The sequence below is a fragment of the Myxocyprinus asiaticus genome, chromosome 11 (assembly GCF_019703515.2).
Source record: "Myxocyprinus asiaticus isolate MX2 ecotype Aquarium Trade chromosome 11, UBuf_Myxa_2, whole genome shotgun sequence".
Taxonomy (NCBI): Eukaryota; Metazoa; Chordata; class Actinopteri; order Cypriniformes; family Catostomidae; genus Myxocyprinus; species Myxocyprinus asiaticus.
This window is the reverse complement of record NC_059354.1, coordinates 2,471,673-2,491,551: the sequence shown is the minus strand read 5'-3', so window position 1 is coordinate 2,491,551 and position 19,879 is coordinate 2,471,673. Positions and strand designations below refer to the sequence as shown.

General features: G+C 39.4%; 1 protein-coding gene across 5 annotated transcripts in view; it reads right to left on the bottom strand.

Moving 5' to 3' along the window:
* Positions 1-19,879, bottom strand: part of map3k12 (mitogen-activated protein kinase kinase kinase 12) — a 40,763-nt gene that overhangs the window by 11,081 nt on the left and 9,803 nt on the right. For all 5 annotated transcript variants that reach the window (XR_007898467.1, XR_007898468.1, XM_051710484.1 and 2 more), the window contains 10 exons: positions 19,669-19,860; positions 18,173-18,331; positions 15,919-16,077; positions 15,607-15,715; positions 13,953-14,062; positions 13,190-13,306; positions 10,239-10,358; positions 8,003-8,663; positions 3,014-3,081; positions 210-495 (listed from right to left, as the gene is read on the bottom strand). Coding sequence is in view for 3 of the 5 variants with exons in the window: in XM_051710484.1 (XP_051566444.1) it covers positions 210-495; positions 3,014-3,081; positions 8,003-8,663; positions 10,239-10,358; positions 13,190-13,306; positions 13,953-14,062; positions 15,607-15,715; positions 15,919-16,077; positions 18,173-18,331; positions 19,669-19,860 (1,981 nt within the window). In the remaining 2 variants the exon portion in view is untranslated. The remainder of the gene's footprint in view (positions 1-209; positions 496-3,013; positions 3,082-8,002; positions 8,664-10,238; positions 10,359-13,189; positions 13,307-13,952; positions 14,063-15,606; positions 15,716-15,918; positions 16,078-18,172; positions 18,332-19,668; positions 19,861-19,879) is intronic.

Sequence of the window (19,879 nt, the reverse complement as noted above, 5' to 3'; positions counted from 1 at the left end):
TGACTGCACCTGCTTAAACTAGATAGCAGGGGTTAGTGAATTTGATGTTGCTTTTTGCGCTGAAATACCACGCACAAAAGTGGTGCAACTGTTGAATTCGCCCCTATATTTTTGCATTGTAACATACAGTAGAGGACTAAACTAACATAGGCAGATAAATCTATTGTGAAGTACATCGGGTCAAATTTGATGTTGTGTGTTTTGTGTACCTCCAAGATATTTTGTTCAAGGTCAAAGTTTGCTCTCTCAGCTTCAAGGGCTGCAGCCTCTCTTTCAGACAGAGTGGGGTCTGTGATATCAGCAGGAATCTCAGAGCCTTGAGAAATGAGGTCATCGCTGCGATCATCCAATCGCTCGTCTGTGTTGGTACTGACCACATCTGGTGTGCCACTGTGGGAGTGATCTGTCGTATGCCCCTCCTCTCCCTCTGAAACGGACAGGTTCTCCGAACTGAACGTGGATACTGATTGGCACTTTGTTATACTGGTCGGCCGTCTGTCAGTTGCACATTTAAGAACATAAAAAATTCAATGAGGACATGATTGAAATTAAAATGACTAAACTGGTAAAAATATACTCCAATTAGAAAACTCCCAGTGCCAGTCTTCAGTGGCAGTTGAACATACATCAACATAAATCAACTTTGCAAATGTTTGCTACTACTGGCCAATAGATCTATGGCACTAATGTTTTGCATAGCTATCTTTGGTAACTACAAAGGTTTTCCATCACTATTCAGAAGATAATGGCAAATATGTGTTAACTAAAATGTTTGCCACTACTCGCCAACAGATCTATGGCATTTCTTTGTTAACAGTAAATGTTTGCCACTACTAGCCAACAGACCTATGGCATTACTTTATTAACTGTAAATGTTTGCCACTATTGTCCAAAATAACAACAGCAAATATTTTTTGTTAACTATAAATGTTTGCCACTACTCGCCAAAAGATCAATGGTAAATCTTTGGTAACTGGCCTATATACAGTATGCTTGCCACTACTTGCCAATTGATCTATAGCAAATATTTGTTAACTATAATTGTTTGCCACTACTAGCCACTAAATCTATGGCAAATCGTTGGTAACAATAAGTGTTTGCCACTACTCGCCAAAAGATAAATGGCAAATCTTTGGTAACCACAAGTGTTTGCCATCACTAGCCAAAAGATCAATGGCAAATCTTTGGTAAATATAAATGTTAGCCACTACTAGCCAATACATCTATGGCATTTCTTTGTTAACAGTAAATGTTTGCCACTACTCATCAAAAGGTCAATGGAAAATCTTTGGTTACAGTAAATGTTTGCCACTACAGTCCAAAAGAACAACAGCAAATCTTTTTGTTAACGGTAAATGTTTGCCACTGCTCGCCATAAGATCAATGGCAAATCTTTGGTAACTGGCCTATATACAGTATGTTTGCCACTGCTTGCCAATTGATCTATAGCAAATATTTGTTAACTACAAATGTTTGCCACTACTAGCCAACAGATCTATGGCATTACTTTATTAACTGTAAATGTTTGCCACTATAGTCCAAAAGAACAACAGCAAATATTTTTTGTTAACTATAAATGTTTGCCACTACTGCCAAAAGAACTACAGTAAATCTTTGTTAACTAAATGTTTGCCACTACAAGCCAATAGATCTATATAGTTGGTAAACAGGAATGTTTGGCACTACTGGCCAAAATATCTATGGCAAATCTTTGGTTAATATAAATGTTTGCCACTACTGGCAAAAAGATCAATGGCAAATATTTGGTAAATGTTTGCCACTACTAGCCAATAGATCTATTGCAAATGTTTGTTGACTGTAAATGTTTGCCACTAGCCATTAAATCTATTGCAAATATTTGTTGACTGTAAATGTTTTCCACTACAAGCCATTACATTAATGGAAAATATTTGGTGACTGCAAATTTTTTCCACACATTCTAAAAGATCTATGGCAAATCTTTGGTAAGAAAATAATTTGCCACCAAAAAGAAACCCTTGACATACAAATGTGCATACAGTGTGCCATGATGCTAATATTTTTATCTAATCTAACATGCAATTGATCTCTAAAGCCCAAAGTATATTTTGGTTTATACCCGTAAACTAGCATATGCATACATCTGAACGCTCTAGCCTTTCAAAGTATACTCCATTTAACCATGCACGCATACACAGGTGGTCGATGCATGTCTGCTATGACTGCTATGCAAAACTGTTCTTTATCTAATTTAGACCCATAAAGATGTCTTTATTGTCTTTCAGACTCAAGTTATACAAATGCAGGTATCTCCTGACCTCCACAAACAAGCATTCTTGACTTGCACATACACTATTGTGGTTTCTACCTTCGTCTCCTGTTGTTCACTGGTGTTTACATTGTTTTCTTGCACTACTTCATGAAAGCAACGGCCTAGTGGTGATTGTTGCCACCTTGCGGACCCATTAATTAGTGCAAACTATGCCTACAGAGTATGCACAGCTAGAAAAACCGGGCTGCATGCTTCCAGGGTTCACGAACCCTGCTGATGATGAAATTTACGTCACTCACCCTGTACACATACACTAGCGTATGCCGCATAAAAAATATAGTTTTGGCTTATGCATGTACAATATCTACAGATTAGGTCAGGTTAGGTATTTACAATTTCTTAATATTCTGTAAGTATTTCTTCCCTATCCATATTCCATGAAACGTCATGGATCATGGAAACGGTTATGGCCAAGTCTGACTATTACACTCTCATTGCAAGGAAACAAGTATGGATAAAAAAGAAACAATTTAATTTTCAACAGATTCACTATCCAAAATGTTTTGTCTGTTTGCAGTATAAGTTCAATGCAAAGCATGTGAAGATATCCACTTCAAGCAATTTTACAGCAACATTTGCCAAAGTTTACCATTTTTTTTATTATGAATTTGGATGTGCACTATTACACACATGAACAAATTCCCAACTAGCTTTCTTCACAAAGAAAAAAAATTCTGGAAGAGCATGTATTTATATTCTTACCGTCTTCTTGGTAACTCCACCTCGCTGTCCACCTCACCCTCCTCTTCCTCTGAAGAAACGCCACGTCGCTACAAGAATACAACACTCTCTCTGTCATTATGTCATAGCTACCAAAGTTCAAAAAACATTAAAGGATCATTTCAAATGTTGTTTGTTATTTTGACCCAGCACGGCTCATCTATATGGGCAGGTAGGGCAGAGCCCCACCTAAATATTGATTCACTTGAAAACATACAGCAAATCCACAATATAAACTGACAATAATGTAATTTGTAAATCCATAAATGTGTTCAGAATGCTGACATAGGTATTTAAAAGCAGGTCTAGTATACATTTTTATTCTATATTTTAGTCGTAATGTAGCTGAAACCTTTGTTACACTGTGTATGATATAGATTTAGGAGCATGTGAATCTAAGTATCTGCTGCCCTCGTGAACTCCACAGCGCCCCTCATTTTCCTCAATGGAAATCTGTGGTCAAATATGGTACTGCAACGAACCCTCACTGAGAGGCATTGTGGCACAAATTAATCTGCCCATAAACGTAGAGCCAAACCAAAGGTAACTTTTGTATTATTGGTGCCTGCAGTGTGACGGATTGTGAACATGACGAGCGCTATCGATGAATGTACTGTAAGAGTAACAGCGTGTCGGTTCTGTTGCAAATTCCGAAAAATTGGCCATCAAACAACTTAGTCCTGACAAGCCAGACATAAAAATAGTTTGGAAATCAAAACACAAAGGTAGATGATAAGACATTCTATGCATTGTGTGATGAAATCTTGTCCAAAAAATTACATTGGCTCAGTAAACAGAATATTTGTTGATGATAAAAAAAATAAGTTTCCCATATTTACTTTTCCGTTCTTATTTTGCAAGGACACAGGGAGATGGCCTACAGTAGCGGTGTACGTGATTTAAAATATTTCTATTGTGAACCTATTTACTACTTGAAAATTAATGTGATTTAAAATAATAATAATAATAATCATAATAATAATTATTATTATATTATTAATACGCAGTTTTTTAGTACTACGGAAACGTGTCAGTGGCATGTATTATTAAATGAATAATGAGTTGAACGAGTTAAATAATGAAAAAAAAATATATAATAACAATGGTTATACATAACCAGAACCATTCTAATAGGGGAGCCTACAAATTTAGCCTAAAATAGCATTATGCGGTGGTCCCATAGACATTCTATGGGCGGTACACTAGCGAGGAGACAAGAGGCCGTTCTTTCTGAATGGATGTCTATGGAGGAGATGCTTCAGTGAAGCTTTTGTGAGGAAACAGCTCATCACTTAATGAATTGACTTCCTTTCCGCTAATCTTCAACATGTTTTACACAAAACACTGCTTTTGGAATTATTTGTGTGTGGAGTTTCCTGTGATAAATTGTTGTTTTATAAGAGAAGTCACAGATGATTTTCCCCACTCATTTATACATAATCGCTTTTTTAAGTTGTCTGATCGGATGGCAATTTCCATTTAAATCCGCATGTAAGTTTAAACTTTTGTTCACTACAGTTGCCTCTTCCCCCCATTTATGTGCATAGAGAGATAAAGATGTGTTTATTTTAAATTACAGTCCACAGGCTGATCAGTAATTTCCTTCACCTAAATTTGGACAAAACAGAGGTATAAATTATTGGACCAAAAACCTCTAAACATAATATGCTAAAATAGTCTAATAATTTGACGGTGCACTCAGGATTTCTTTTTTTTTTTTTTTTTGTTTTGTTTTGTTTATGTCATCTTGGACATGGACACTGACACCAAGGGGCATGGATGCATCATCATTTAAATGCAATTGTTTTCAATTACTGATGCCACTGTAGAAATTCACTATTCACTATTCAGTCGGAAGTCATTTAACCGGAGAGTGAAAGTGTCCAATAATAGGGCAGTTACTGAGATTAAGTGAGTAGTATTCAGAAGCAGCACCCTTAGCGGGGATCCTCTCTGTGTAGAATAAAAACGGCTTTTATAAGCTTACATACAGAATAAGACTGGAGTGTTCATCTCATGTGAGTGCTCATGATTTTAAAATTACAATTCATTTCTAAATTAGATATACCGGTAAGTCAAATATAAATGGGTAGTTGAAATATGTGACAGCTTGTTAATGCTTCATCTAAAGCTATTTTTAACAGCTTTTTTTAAATTCTTGTCCAATTTATACTACATAGAGTTATCAAGCATGAATTGAGAATGCTCCAAAGAGCATCTTGTGTTTCTCAATGACAGCAAAGAAATCTGACAAAGGAGTTAAAAACCACCTGAAATAAATATTTAAGTTTGCTGCTTTAAGTCCATATCTGTTAGCTTTAAACATGTCTATATGCTTCTGTACTGCTGAACGTTGACAAAATTAGTTTTCGGAAGAGATGCAGTAAGCATTAACAATCTACAGTCTCTCTCTAAAACACTCAGGCTAAGAACACCTATTATGTCAAACAGAGTTTGAGAAACCTTGTCCAATCAAATGCTTTCTTGAACTAAAATGCGCCCTCCCCCTACATCTGTTCAGAGCGGTGTTCTAACTGGTGCTCATCAGGGCACTTATAAGGGAGCACAATCCATGCTCTAGGGTCGTTCCAGACAGGTTTTCCTATAAGAATCACTTAAAAAGTGAGTTCTGACTGACCGTTAACGCCTTCCAGAAATCTGAAGCACTCACGGTGGAGGGAAATTGTCTTCGAACGGAATAGGGCATAGGTATGATCGCTTCTGAATGGGACGCCTCAACATGGGAGCTGGACGCAAGGAAATTACTCCAGTTTATTTATATAAACATGAGCACTGGAGATTTCTTGGGATGTTAAGCTTGAATAAGTGTTCTTTATTCTTTATACTTAAGTGTATTGTGATTCAAAACAAGGACCTTGTTTTACTCGCTTGTTTCTTATTCATCTGTGTTGGCACTGGCTCCAGCCTCATTGTAAGCAAAGAAGGAGATGCACTGTGTTTGTTTGTGGGCTTGTTATTCAGTTACCGTATTTTCCGGAAATAAAGTCGCACCTGACTATAAGTCGCACACACTCAAAATTGCGTTGTTTAGAGAGAAAAAAAACACAGAGCAGTCGCATATCTGTATAAGTCACACTGACAGTGATTACATGCAGCAGTCCAGCCTGGTCTCATGAAATTTAAGTGAACATTGCAACGTTTTTGCAAAACTGAAATTACGTGCTTCATTACACATTTTGCTGCAGTTTTAAAGTGAAATGTCCAGTGGGGGGCTCCAAAATTGAGTGAAATGAGGTTGTAATCAGACAAGGTTTTTAAAGTGAATTTTAGATTCTCCGAAAAGATAAATGAAAGTTTAAAAAAACAGACATCCTTACCCTTACCCTTACCCAACACCTAACCCTAACCGATAATGTTTTAAAATGCAAATTAGAAATAATAAAATAAAGAAAACACACATTAACTGAAGGATCCACATCATTTTCTATTCACTTCTATGCCACTTTCAATTCCATGCGTCTTTGGCTGGACTCAAACTGCAGCTGTCAAGCTCAACATCCATCGCTCTATCAGGTGAGCTACCAAGTAAGTTGATGATATAGGAAGTGTGTGTATAAGTGTGTATATGTAGGTGGGTCTGTAATACAAGTAGTTTAGTTTTTCTAATCGTGTTAAAGTAAAAGTGTTTTGATATCATAACATAGCGGGGGTGAGTAATAGAGTGAAAAATAAATATTTATTCAATCAAATTTGGCAATTCTGCTCGTTATTTGAGTGACAATGATTAAACCATACAGTTGTTGTAGCGCCTCGTGTTCATTTCACCAGGAAACTACAGCGAAATGTAGAAAGCGGCACGTGCATGTCAGTTTGCAAAAATGTACTGTATATAGAGTAACGTTCATTCTATGAACCAGGTTGGGCACGCACTAGGACCCGGGAGCAGCCGCCCGAGTCAGGACTTCCCTTTGCTCAACATGCCAGACATGCTCCAATGTGAAGATTACCTCAGGAAATACACATCTCTGTGCTTTGTAACTCTATGCTGTATACAAATAAACAGTCCGTGAGTAAAACTGTATGCCTGTTTACTAACGTTGGCGACTGTCTATCTGTGGCTATTTCTGACATTACCCTCTTTGCTATGCATTAGTTATTCGGTTCCCTGACTGAATGTTTTTACTATGAGTGTGATGAAACGTCAAGTTTGTTTGAACAGTAATATTATGATGGGACAGAATATTTGAACTAGTTGCATAAAGTATTACTTTTTAAAGGCAAAATTTTCTGAATTGCAACTTTAAAATCCTTCTACCATCACTATGACTGATGTTTTTTATCTGTTTGAGTTAAGTATATGGTTTGGTGTGCATGTATTTGAACGGCCGACATCAATTACGTATAAACTATGTATATAAGTCACTTTGGACTACAAGTCGCAGGACCTTTAAGATGATAAAAAAAAAAAAAAAAAACGTGACTTATATTCCGGAAAATACGGTACGCGTTTAGGTAGATCTTCTTTCGGTTCTTAAGTCTTTGGACAAGCTGGCCGGTATTGAGATTGCTTTTTCCCCCAGTAAGCAGCTCTGACACAAGCAGCAACACGGTAGAAAGGGGCTTGTTTTTGTGGCTGTAAACTAAAGCCAATTGGCTTTTAAAAAATGGGACGAGTCATTCGACATGCCCCTCCCCCACTTTCTGTTTCTGTAGGAAATACATCAAAACATCAAATCGAATCACGCTCATCAAAACACATCACGGGGCCTTTAACATAGTCAAGGTCACAAATTGCTCACATTTGTTTAGTGACGAAAGATTGGTGCAGAATCTTGTGCAGATGAATTTTACATCATAAAATGTTTGTTTTTTTAAATACTAAAATTTTGTTATTTCAATGTTTAAATTATACTTTGAATCCCAAATTTTCAATGTGTTCTCAGACTTTTGAACTCCACTGCAGATCTGAAGGACATTATAACTTTATGTAAAATAGAGAGATGTGTGCACCTGTTTGCGTGTGATAGCAGCGCGATAGAGTATGGCTGATGGAGTCAGGTGACTTCCACTGGATCCCCTGGGTAGCCGGACCGCCCCGGTGCCCTCTTCCCGCTCCTCCACATGAGCTCGGCCCACAGGCCCACCTCTAGCACAGCAAGGTGAGTCCGGGCTGCTGGAGAATGGCAGTGATGCCGCGTCTTCACTCGCCGTGTCACTTCTGGGCGGTGTCTCATCCAGCCCCGCCCCTGCCCCCGCTCCAGCCCCGCCACTGTTCTCTCCGCCCAGGGCTTCGGTTGTACCGGTGCTGCCTCCATCTTCCACCCGCCGGGCGGAGCACAACAGATCTGGGCTGGAGGAGGAGAGTTTGAGTGGGGGCGGCTCCAGCTGGGCCTCCCTCATCGCACCCCCGGTTATTGTTTCTGCGAGGGCCGGAGCAGGCGTTGTCGTGTTTGACAGGGTGGGCTCTCTCTCTCTGCTGACAGGGGCTGATGGGTGTTTAGGTCCAGACAGATCCCCGCTGCTTCCTCGTCCGCTCCTCCGGTGGCGAGTTTTAACCCTGCGGGCGCGACTCGGTGAAGTGGGGCCTCGGTTCACACACGGTGGGACAGTCACCTGCAGCACACCAGTGTCCATCTTAGGCAGAATGATCTCTGACCTCAGGATGTCAGGCCTGGATACAGAAGATTATAATGACATCTTTATTTACATTAGTTTCTTTTCCTGATTAATCGCACTTTACAAAGTCAATTTAAATAGATTCTATTCTGCAAATACAACTCTCCCAGAAGCAAGAAGGTCATTCAGCTGCTCCATCATGACAAAGCGGCTCCCTCAAGATAATGTGCATGTCATAGTGAATTAAAACACATAATTATTTGCATTTTCTTTAGTCCAATTTTTTTTAAATGTGGTTAAAAAACATTTGGGGCCTGGGTAGCTCAGCGAGTATTAACACTGACTACCACCCCTGGAGTCGTGAGTTCAAATCCAGGGTGTGCTGAGTGACTCCAGCCAGATCTCCTAAGCAACCAAATTGGCCCGGTTGCTAGGGAGGGTACAGTCACATGGGGTAACCTCCTCGTGGTCGCGATTAGTGGTTTTCGCTCTTGGTGGGGCGCGTGGTGAGTTGTGTGTGGATGCCGCGGAGAATAGCGTGAAGCCTCCACACGCGCTACGTCTCCACGGTAACACGCTTAACAAGCCACGTGATAAGATGCACCAAGTGACGGTCTCAGATGCGGAGGCAACAGAGATTCATACTCCGTCACCCGGATTGAGGCGAGTCACTATGCCACCACTAGGACTTAGAGCACATTGGGAACTGGGCATTCCAAATTGGGGAGAAAAAGGGGGAGAGAATAAAACAATAAATAAATAAATATTGAATTTAGATGGAAAACTAGCTTTTTTTTTTAGGGATGCACTGATGTATCTGTCATCAATATTTATTGACCTAATTAAAACCACTGGCATATCGGGCATAAGCATAAAAATGCAGATATGAAACAATGATTGAATATATATATATATATATATATATATATATATATATATATATATATATATACACTCTATATACAGTATATACTGTATGTGGCTCTCTTAAAATTTTGGCCTGTCATGTGTTCAACAGATTAAATAAATTCACAGTAAATGATTTACTGTTAAAACGATAAAACAGCTTTTGAACCTCTTAGTACTAGTGGTTAACCGATATTTAATGTTGCCGATCACAAAATCGATATATATAGGTAAATCTCTACTTTGTATATTTTTAAAGCATAATTCCTAAGCAAATCAGTGATCTGATGACAAGATAAGGTAAGTGGCAAAATATCAGTACCGGCCTATAATTTTTGGTTTAAATCAGTATCGTATTACCCAAACATTTTCATATCGGTTGGCGTATCCCTAATTTTTTTGCTTTTTGTGTTATTTATCTTAAACCATTAAACCATAATGAAATCAAATTGTAATGTAAAATTATACAGCTTTATTCATTTTTTATTTCATTGTATTTATTTATTTTGCTAATCGATGTATTTTAAAGTTCTGTCCATGTTTTTGTAAATCCAATTTTTGAGAATTTGTTTAACACTAAACAGATCACAGAGCCTTGATCTTAATATATGGACATGTTAATATACTGACATGGCCTGGACATAATGCAATCGGTGGTCCTTCATCTCAAATCATATGGAAAGGAAATTCTCAAGCTACACTGCTGATAGATATCTGTCCATACCTCTTGCCGTGAGGGGGCAGTTTCTGAGGGACGCTTCTTTTTTTTATGAGTTTGTCCACTGTTGTTGAGGGGTGATGTTTGAAGAGACCCGGATATTTCTTGTCCAGACACTGCTCCCTCCTAAATACAGAACACACAGAGTATTACCGTACAATTAGTCTACTGTTTTCTTGTGGTTATAGATATAAATGTAATGGATTTCATCTTTAAATATGCAACACATAATAGATGATGATTCAACAGTATTCAACACCGTTCTGATAAACAGAAGGAAGCTCCTCATAGTTTACAATTGCAATTTGAATTCAGATTAAACAGATTAACCGTTCATAGGAAAATGCTGAAATTTGGCACACTTATAGGGGTGGGTATGGATAGTTCCCCGACAAATGTTGGGGTCTCTAGGCAAAATTCTATAGTGCCCACTAGTTTGTTTTGTTTATTGTTGTTTTTTTTTAATAACTTTTGAACCGTTTGGCCAAGAAACAATTAGCAATCTGATTAGTTACATTTATATTTTACACGCCATACTGTATGTCCAGTTTGCCTGAAAATTGACTCAGATGATCTTTATTCTGAGCCGCACAGAAGTGACCAAACAGAATTTTGATTCTCGCTTATGTTCAGATGTTATGCCAACGTGAATCTAACAATGCTGCAGTAAAACAGTAAATGAGGCTGTATCTCGGAAATGCTCTGGTCTACGAAACAAAACTCGGTATGCTTCATCGGGACCATGATCTGAGGGTACATGCCAAGTTAGGTAACAGCGCCACCAGTAGGTCAAAAATTGTCAAAAATAGCTATTTTTGCCCATAACTTTTGAACTGTTAGTCCTAAAATCATGAGGTTGGTGTTTATGGATTTCTTGGGTCATGGCGATACATCAACATTTCATCAATATCAGCCATATTGCCTCTGCCCTTTTGAATTTTAAAATAAAGTGAAGTATATTTCCAATCGCTTTTTCAGATTTAAAAGAAAATTGGTATGTGTCTTTGACATCATGTCCTGAGGGTATCTGAGCTGTTTGGAGACAGTGTCACATAGTGGTCAAAAATGCTTAGTCAGTTTAAACAAAACTTTTTATGTATCATTGCTTCCTTATCCTAAATCTTTTCTTTTTTTTTTTTAAGCTGCATGAACAACAGCATCTTAAAAACGATTTTGTGTGCTGACTCTCAGCTTGATATGTACAGTGCACCCGGAAAGTATTCACAGCGCTTCACTTTTTCCACATTTTGTTATGTTACAGCCTTATTCCAAAATGGATTAAATTCATTATTTTCCTCAAAATTCTACAAACAATACCCCATAATGACAGCGTGAAAGTAGTTTGTTTGAAATCTTTGCAAATTTATTAAAAAACAAAAAAACAAAAAGTACATAAGTATTCACAGCCTTTGCTCAATACTTTGTTGAAGCACCTTTGGCACCAATTACAGCCTCAAGTATTTTTGAGTATGATGCTACAAGCTTGGCACACCTATTTTTGGGCAGTTTCTCCCATTCTTCTTTGCAGGACCTCTCAAGCTCCATCAGGTTGGATGGGGAGCGTCGGTGCACAGCCATTTTCAGATCTCTCTAGAGATGTTCAGTCGGGTTCAAGTCTGGGCTCTGGCTGGGCCACTCAAGGACATTCACAGAGTTGTCCCGTAGTCACTCCTTTGTTATCTTGGCTGTGTGCTTAGGGTCGTTGTCCTGTTGGAAGATGAACCTTCACCTCAGTCTGAGGTCCAGAGCACTCTGGAGCAGGTTTTCATCAAGGATGTCTCTGTACATTGCTGCAGTCATCTTTCCCTCGATCCTGACTAGTCTCCCAGTTCCTGCTGCTGAAATACGTCCCCACAGCACGATGCTGCCACCACCATGCTTCACTGTAGGGATGGTATTGGCCAGGTGATGAGTGGTGCCTGGTTTCCTCCAGACATGACACTTGCCATTCAGGCCAAAGAGTTCAATCTTTGTTTCTCATGGTCTGGGAGTCCTTCAGGTGCCTTTTGGAAAACTCCAGGCGGGCTGTCATGTGCCTTTTACTGAGGAGTGGCTTCCGTCTGGCCGGAGTCTGGTGGAGTGCTGCAGAGATGGTTGTTCTTCTGGAAGGTTCTCCTCTCTCCATAGAGAAATGCTGGAGCTCTGTCAGAGTGACCATTGGGTTCTTGGTCACCTCCCTGACTAAGGCCCTTCTCCCCCGATCGCACAGTTTGGCCGGGCGGCCAGCTCTAGGAAGAGTCCTGGTGGTTCCATACTTCTTCCATTTACGGATAATGGAGGCCACTGTGCTCATTGGGACCTTCAGTGCTGCAGAAATGTTTCTGTACCCTTCCCCAGATCTATGCCTCGATACAATCCTGTCTCGGAGGTCTACAGACAATTCCTTGGACTTCATGGCCTGGTTTGTGCTCAGACATGCACTGTTAACTGTTAGACCTTATATAGACAGGTGTGTGCCTTTCCAAATCATGTCCAATCAACTGAATTTATCACAGGTGGACTCCAATCAAGTTGTAGAAACATCTCAAGGATGATCAGTGGAAACAGAATGCACCTGAGCTCAATTCTGAGTGTCATGGCAAAAGCTGTGAATACTTATGTACATGTGATTTTTTTTTCGTTTTTTATTTTTAATAAATTTGCAAAGATTTCAAACAAACTTCTTTCACATTGTCATTATGGGGTATTGTTTGTAGAATTTTGAGGAAAATAATGAATTTAATCCATTTTAGAATAAGGCTGTAACATAACAAAATGTGGAAAAAGTGAAGCGCTGTGAATACTTTCCGGATGCACTGTACTTTATGGCATCATTTAGACTTGCCTATTGTTTGGCAGGCACAGTGGTTCCGGACCACAGTTCTAAAAGTTGGGTGTTTGAATCCAGCAATCCAGCAAAATTTTAAAAACTGTACCTCTGTTGACCTTTGAGTCTTCACATTGTGTGTGTGCATTACCTGAGCAGCTCTTTCTCTTTGAGCTCCAGCTGTAGCATGACTGCATTGAGCTCCATGTATAGATTATTGGCTCTCTCCAGCTTCCTCTCATAGTGTTCTCTGATGTCCAGAGCATGCCTGTTCAAATTAGTCATATGATGTCATCAACACACAGGACGATATCGGCCAACAGAATGTCCTCTCTTCTGATTTTTCTCTTCTCATTCTTTCATATAATGAAATGCCAACTTTGTAAATTATTTTCATGGTTGTTGTTATTATGCCATATTTTAAGGTCACAGGACAATGGGCCTTAATCATGAAATATAAACAGAATAAAATGTATTTGTATATTGTTCATGACTCCATTCTTGTGTAAATTGTCCCTTTAATTTCTATGGGGCAAATTTACTTATGAAAAGTTTTACTAACAATATCCAAAAAAATGTGATCTGCTTGTATTTTATGAATTAGGCCCAATGCCCACCTTCCTGAATGAAGTATGCCCGGGAACGTAATCATACTGCTCAACTGCATACCTAAAGAATGTACTAATGGCCAAGAAATGCATTCTTCAGCCAAAGCAGTACATACTCTAAAAGAATGCATTTTGTAAACATAAATTTAATTGGTTTTTATCTTTGAGGGATATTGCAATTACAGCACAAGACTGTACATTGAACTGGAAGTCAAATCTCAGTAACTCAACTATAGCTGTAGTAATGATACTACTGAAAGGTTTTTTTCAGAGGGGAATGTTTTGGTCCATGTAATTGTTGCTGACCTGAGTTCCTCTCGCCGGCGGTTAATCAGCTCTTCATCCAGACGGTGAAGACACGTGCCCTCAGACTTTATCTTCTCAAAGTGCTGCTTCACCTCCTCACGCCACTCTGCCTGTGCACGCACACACACACACAGGTGTTTGACTGGTGACTGAGTCTAACATTGATTTAACAGTGATCCATCAATCACTTTAATTGCACCTTTTTTCATATAGTGGAAGTGAATGGTGACCGAGGCTATCATCTCTGGGGGGGGGGGGGGGGTTCTCCCCTTTTCTCCGCAATTTGGAATGCCCAATTCCCAATGTGCTCTAAGTTCTCATGGTGGCATAGTGACTTGCCTCAATCCAGGTGACAGAGGACGAATCTCAGTTGCCTCCGTGTCTGAGACCATCAATCTGTGCATCTTATCACGTGGCTTTTTGAGCGAGTTACCGCAGAGACATAGTACGTGCTTCACGCTATTCTCCGCGGCATCCACACACAACTCACCACACGCCCCGCTGAGAGTGAACCACATTATAGCGACCACAAGGAGGTTACCCCATGTGACTCTCCTCTCCCTAGCAACCGGGACAATTTGGTTGCTTAGGAGACCTTGCTGGATTCGTAGGGGTGAGCTACCAGGCCCCCTTAACATCTCTGTTTTTAAGTGTCATATGGATTTGGACCAGCATTAAGGTGAGTAAATGATGACAGAATTTTCATTTTTGGGTGAACTATTCCTTTAATATATGAATTGTGATTTCAGATACAATATTTTAGCTGTAAAGCATTCTGGATTTTCACTTTTAAATTTCAGTTTGTAGCAAGCCAAAATGAAATCAATATTTATTTATTTATTTTTCCTTTTTTTGTATCAAATTATACAAGATGACAACATCAAATTTACATTTATCTATAAAGATCGTAATCAAACCACAATTCTAACAATCACATTACATTTCCAGCCTGATCTCATGAAAACTACAAAATGAAATTACTTGGTTCATTGCACATATTGAGGGAGTTTCAAAGTGAAATGTCCACTGTGTGGTGCTAAAAGCGAGTTAAATTTTCTCCCAAACAGATGAGGTTTTTTCAGATTAATGCTCTAGTTTTGAATCAACAAAGCCTACTTCCCTACCATAAACCTTATTTCTAAACCTAAGTGATAGTGTCATAAAAAGCAAATGTGTGATGAAAAACAATTGCTGAAGCAACCACATTATTTTGTAGTGCTTCTGTGAAACTTTCATCTCACGTTTTAACTTGCGTGCTCTTCTGGACTCTTACCCCGGTCCTCTGCATCACAAGTACAATGCTTTATCAGTTCAGCTCTTGTGCAATTTGATTGAACTTGAATAAGCGTGTAAATGTAGTTAGTTATTTAATGCAAATGTTAAAATCTATCCCCTTAGTCATGCACTATAGTAAAATTGTCATAAGATAGTATTGTGTAAGGAACAGGCTGAAAAACAAGTATTTATGAATTGGTAATCCGCCATTCTGCTCATGATTTGTGTGAAAGTGAATAAAATGTCATTGTTGTGGTTCTCCATGTTCATTTTGTGTTGATTTTACAAAAATGTAGAGACCAGGTTGAACATTTCTTTTATAAACTACTCAACAGCAGTAGTGCTCTAGTGTTGTACAGTGTGCAGGTGTGCATGTCACCTGTGATTTGAAATACGTCTCCTGAGGTGTTGACAGTACATCTGCAGATGCGATGTCCAGATGCAGAAGAATCTGTCTGAATGATGGTCTGTTCCTGGGTTTACAGTTCCTGCACACACACACACACACACATTAGAGTAGCAAATATTGCCAATATTACAACTTCTTCTCTAGTTTACTTTCAACCTTTCATTTTGTTATAAAAGATCTCTGTAGATCCCTTCACCTACAAAATGCTGTGATCATAACAGATCATTACAAACTTCATCAACCTATATTCCAAGAAGACAAACTGGAAGAGTTTATTCTCACCAGCACTGTCTGAGCAGGATCTTGAAGCCGTCTGGGCAGCTGTCAGGAAGAGGAAGTTGCAGGCTGTTGTTTCCGACACCCCATATGATGGCGGACGAGTCGACATCTTTATACGGGATCTCACCAGTCAGCATCTCCCATAGGACCACACCAAACGACCTACAGGACAACAACATACAAGATATTCACTTATTAACTTTTTGATAAACCTGTTTATAAACAAATGACTTGACAAACCAAGGGAAATAAGTGACTGGATTTGTCTCACTTCATTTACCCCACCTGCCCTCCTCATTTCTTCCTCTTATATTTCCCTCTGTCTGCCCTCTCATGTTCCCTCATGCTTCTGTCTTCTTGTTTGATTTTGCTGGATTTTGTTCTGTTCGTTTTTTTACTCTGTATTTGGTTTTAGTGTCAGTTTTGCCCTTCCCACCGGGTTGTTTGTTTTTCCAGCAGTGTTAGCTGTGTTCTGGGTTACTTTTTATTATTCTTTTGATGCTCAGTTTATGTTTTTGAATTTTTTTCTTCCTTCTTTCCTTAAATAAAGTTTTTTGCTTTGCATGTCTGTCTGCGACTGGGTACCCTTTAAACTTGATCGCTTCAACGCTGCGTCAGCCAAGGTGCGGTGACCTTGAAGCCTTATACCATCACACCAATTTTATTGGCTGGCGGTGCTTGGCGCTCTGCCCTATGCTTGCATCATCGGAGTCCACTGGAGCCCAGCACAACACCATCAGAATTTCCTCTTTCAGGATCGCATATGTAACCGTTCCTGTTCGACCCACTCCGAACGGGATTCGAACCGGTGTCTCCGGCATGGGAGGTGGGCGCGCTGATAAGGAGGCTAAAGGCTACAGCCCCTAGCGTCAGTCGCTAGTGCGCCTCTTGAGGCCAGGGGAGTGAAGTTTCCACAATGCACAGCTACCTACCAGCTGGCTACCTTTACACTCACCCCCCTAAACCTCACTCCCACCCAGGTCATGGCACCACTGTAACCGGTCCCACTCGTCCCTCTCCAAGCGTGATTCAAAACGGGGTCTTCGGCATGGGAGGCGGGCGCGCTAACAAGGAGGCTAAAGGCTGCAGCCCCTAGCATCAGTCGCTAGTGTGCCTCTTGAGGCCAGGTGAGTGAGGTTTACACAATGCACAGCTACCTACCAGTTGGCTACCATTACACAGACATTTCTCATGCTCTGGAACCCCCAACCAACGCTTTGCTGTTCTAATCTGCACTTGATCAGGAACTCCTTCTATATCACTTGACGATGGGCTTTCAATAGTGAGACGGAATGCACTCAGGTGAGGTACTTATCGTGTCTTCCCCTGAGGGTGGGAAATGGGACAAAGTGGCCTCTGTGGCTCTGAGTTTCTTGAAACTGAAAAAAAAAGAAATAATTTAGCTAATGTTGCTGTTCTTTTTTTATGACTGGACACTCAGTGTTCAGTAAACGTTCAGGTCTCTGGCGTAGCCGCTTCTACGGTGCTTTTTAAAAGTGCCATGCCATGAATTGGCAATCTGTCCACCAAGATCTCTGCCCAGGAAATTGGCAGGTCTATTGGCAGCCCAGTGTCCATGGAAGGACACCCCTGGCTAAAATTTTTTATGAATTCACTTCTTGCTTTCTTTGCCGTTGTGAGCCAGGAACAAAAGTGTGATCTCCCCTGTAACACAGGACAGTTTTACCTTGTTTTTACTGTTGTTAACGTCATTGCTAGGGAGGGTAGATTTACATGGGGTAAACTCCTCGTGGTCGCTGTAATGTAGTTCGTTCTCGGTGGGGCGTGTGGTTAAGTTGGGCGTGGTTGCCACGGTGGATGGCGTGAAGCCTCCACACGCGCTATGTCTCCGTGGCAACGCGCTCAACAAGCCACGTGATAAGATGCGTGGGTTGACTGTCTCAGACACGGAGGCAACTGGGATTCGTCTTCCGCCACCCAGACTGAGGCGAATCACTATGCGACCACGAGGACTTAGAGCGCATTGGGAATTGGGCATTCCAAATTGGGAGAAAAAGGGGAAAAATCCCCCCCCCCCCAAGAAAAATAAGTTAGAATAACAAAACTAGAATATTTCACACCTATGGTTGGCCTTTACTCTTTGTTTAATGTAAATATAAATGTAATACCCAACAAAGTGACTTTATCTGGGGATTTAACTGTTATACTCACAGACAGACCAAATTATTATGTATTCCTTATATCATTCATAATTTTATTTCCCATCCACTACATTCACTAGATTCCCTTTGCTTACCAGATATCCACTTTCTCAGACACGGGTTCGTTTCGTATAACCTCAGGAGCCATCCAGGCCACCGTGCCAGCAAACGACATCTTAGTGCTCTTATCTCTGAGTTCCTTAGAAGTACCGAAGTCTGAGATCTTCACCAGGTCATCATGTGTAATCAGCATACTGACACAGGAAGAGACATGTGTGATTGTGACTACAGGTATGTCCTCTTTCAGAAAACCAAACCATTTTTCTTTTTTTTTTTTTTTTTTGAAGTAATTGAAGTAATTGAGAATAATTGAAATCAAATGAAATATCAGAAATACTCTATGAAGGCTATGAAGGGAAATGCAGTAAAACTCTGCACTTTTTAGAAATGCATTTTTCTAATGCAGTGTCAACTGGTAATCCAGTTTGATCCAAAGTTGATAAGATGAAAGAGCAACCTTTGAGCAATACAAATGCAACCAAATGATACATATTCAGGCATAAATGTGCTTAAAAAAAAAAAAAAAAGAGTAATAAACTGAAAACAGACTGCAGGGGGAGACTGGGGGTGATTGTAGCATTTTTGATATTTGATATAAATATATTTTTTATATATAAATAAATAGTTTTATATATTTTTTATATTTCATATTTTTCATAACATAGGCTACTACAAATCTACCTGCCATCTTTAGGCATAAAGAAACTTAAAAAGAAATTTAAAAGATTGAAGTTACTGACTTGACATTACGTTAATTACTTTTCAGTACATTAAGTAAGTTACACATGTTTCTAAAATATTTAATATTTAAAATGATTTAAGTAGAACACATTTAAAACATGAATTATAGCTAATGGGACAACGAAAATAAAGGAGGAGGAAATATATACGTAGACATTAATTTGAATTTGTTGAGCTTAACCAACACTGGTGCCAACTGTATCCATCCGTCTCCATCTCTAGTGTCTTTCCAGGGGGCCTTCAAAACTTATTTATTTTCCTTAGCTTTTAATTAATTGCATTTTAAATTGTACTGTGTCAAGTTCTCTTGTCTTTGTCGGTTTTAAATGCTTGTTGTATTCTTAAGCTGTATGAATGTGATTTTATTTTTTGTAACTCCATGTACAGCACTTTGGTACCCAATGTGGTTTTTGAAGGTGCTCTATAAATAAAATTGAGTTGAGTTGAGTAACAGTACCATTAAAATACGCTATTTACATTGAGAGAGACTTGATAATGAATCTAATACAAGAAGTCACAGAATGTTCAGATTATCTACAGCATCTCATACACATCTAATATTAATTATATTATTTATTTAAATATTTATTAATATTACTGAATAGTTTTTGCCTTTATGTGGCACTAATTCTCTTAGATGTCAGGAATAATGTGTGTTTAAAGCAAAAGTAAGTAGGACCTACATGATAATTATTTGAAATGGGTTAATTATATTGACGAATTATATTATATTGGTTAATTGATTCCAGCCAGACTGAACTTCATCTGTCAATGTGAGTGTGTTATGTACTTGGGTGATTTGAGATCTCTGTGTATGATCTTGTGCAGGTGGAGGTAGTTCATGCCCCCTGCGATGCCCATGGCCCAGTCCACTAGCAGAGATGGCATGATCTTCCTGCCCGCTCTCAGGACCTCATACAGCTGCCCCTGTGCACAGTACTCCATGATGATGCAATAACATGGAGCCTGTGTGCACACACCCCTGAAAAACATACATTCAT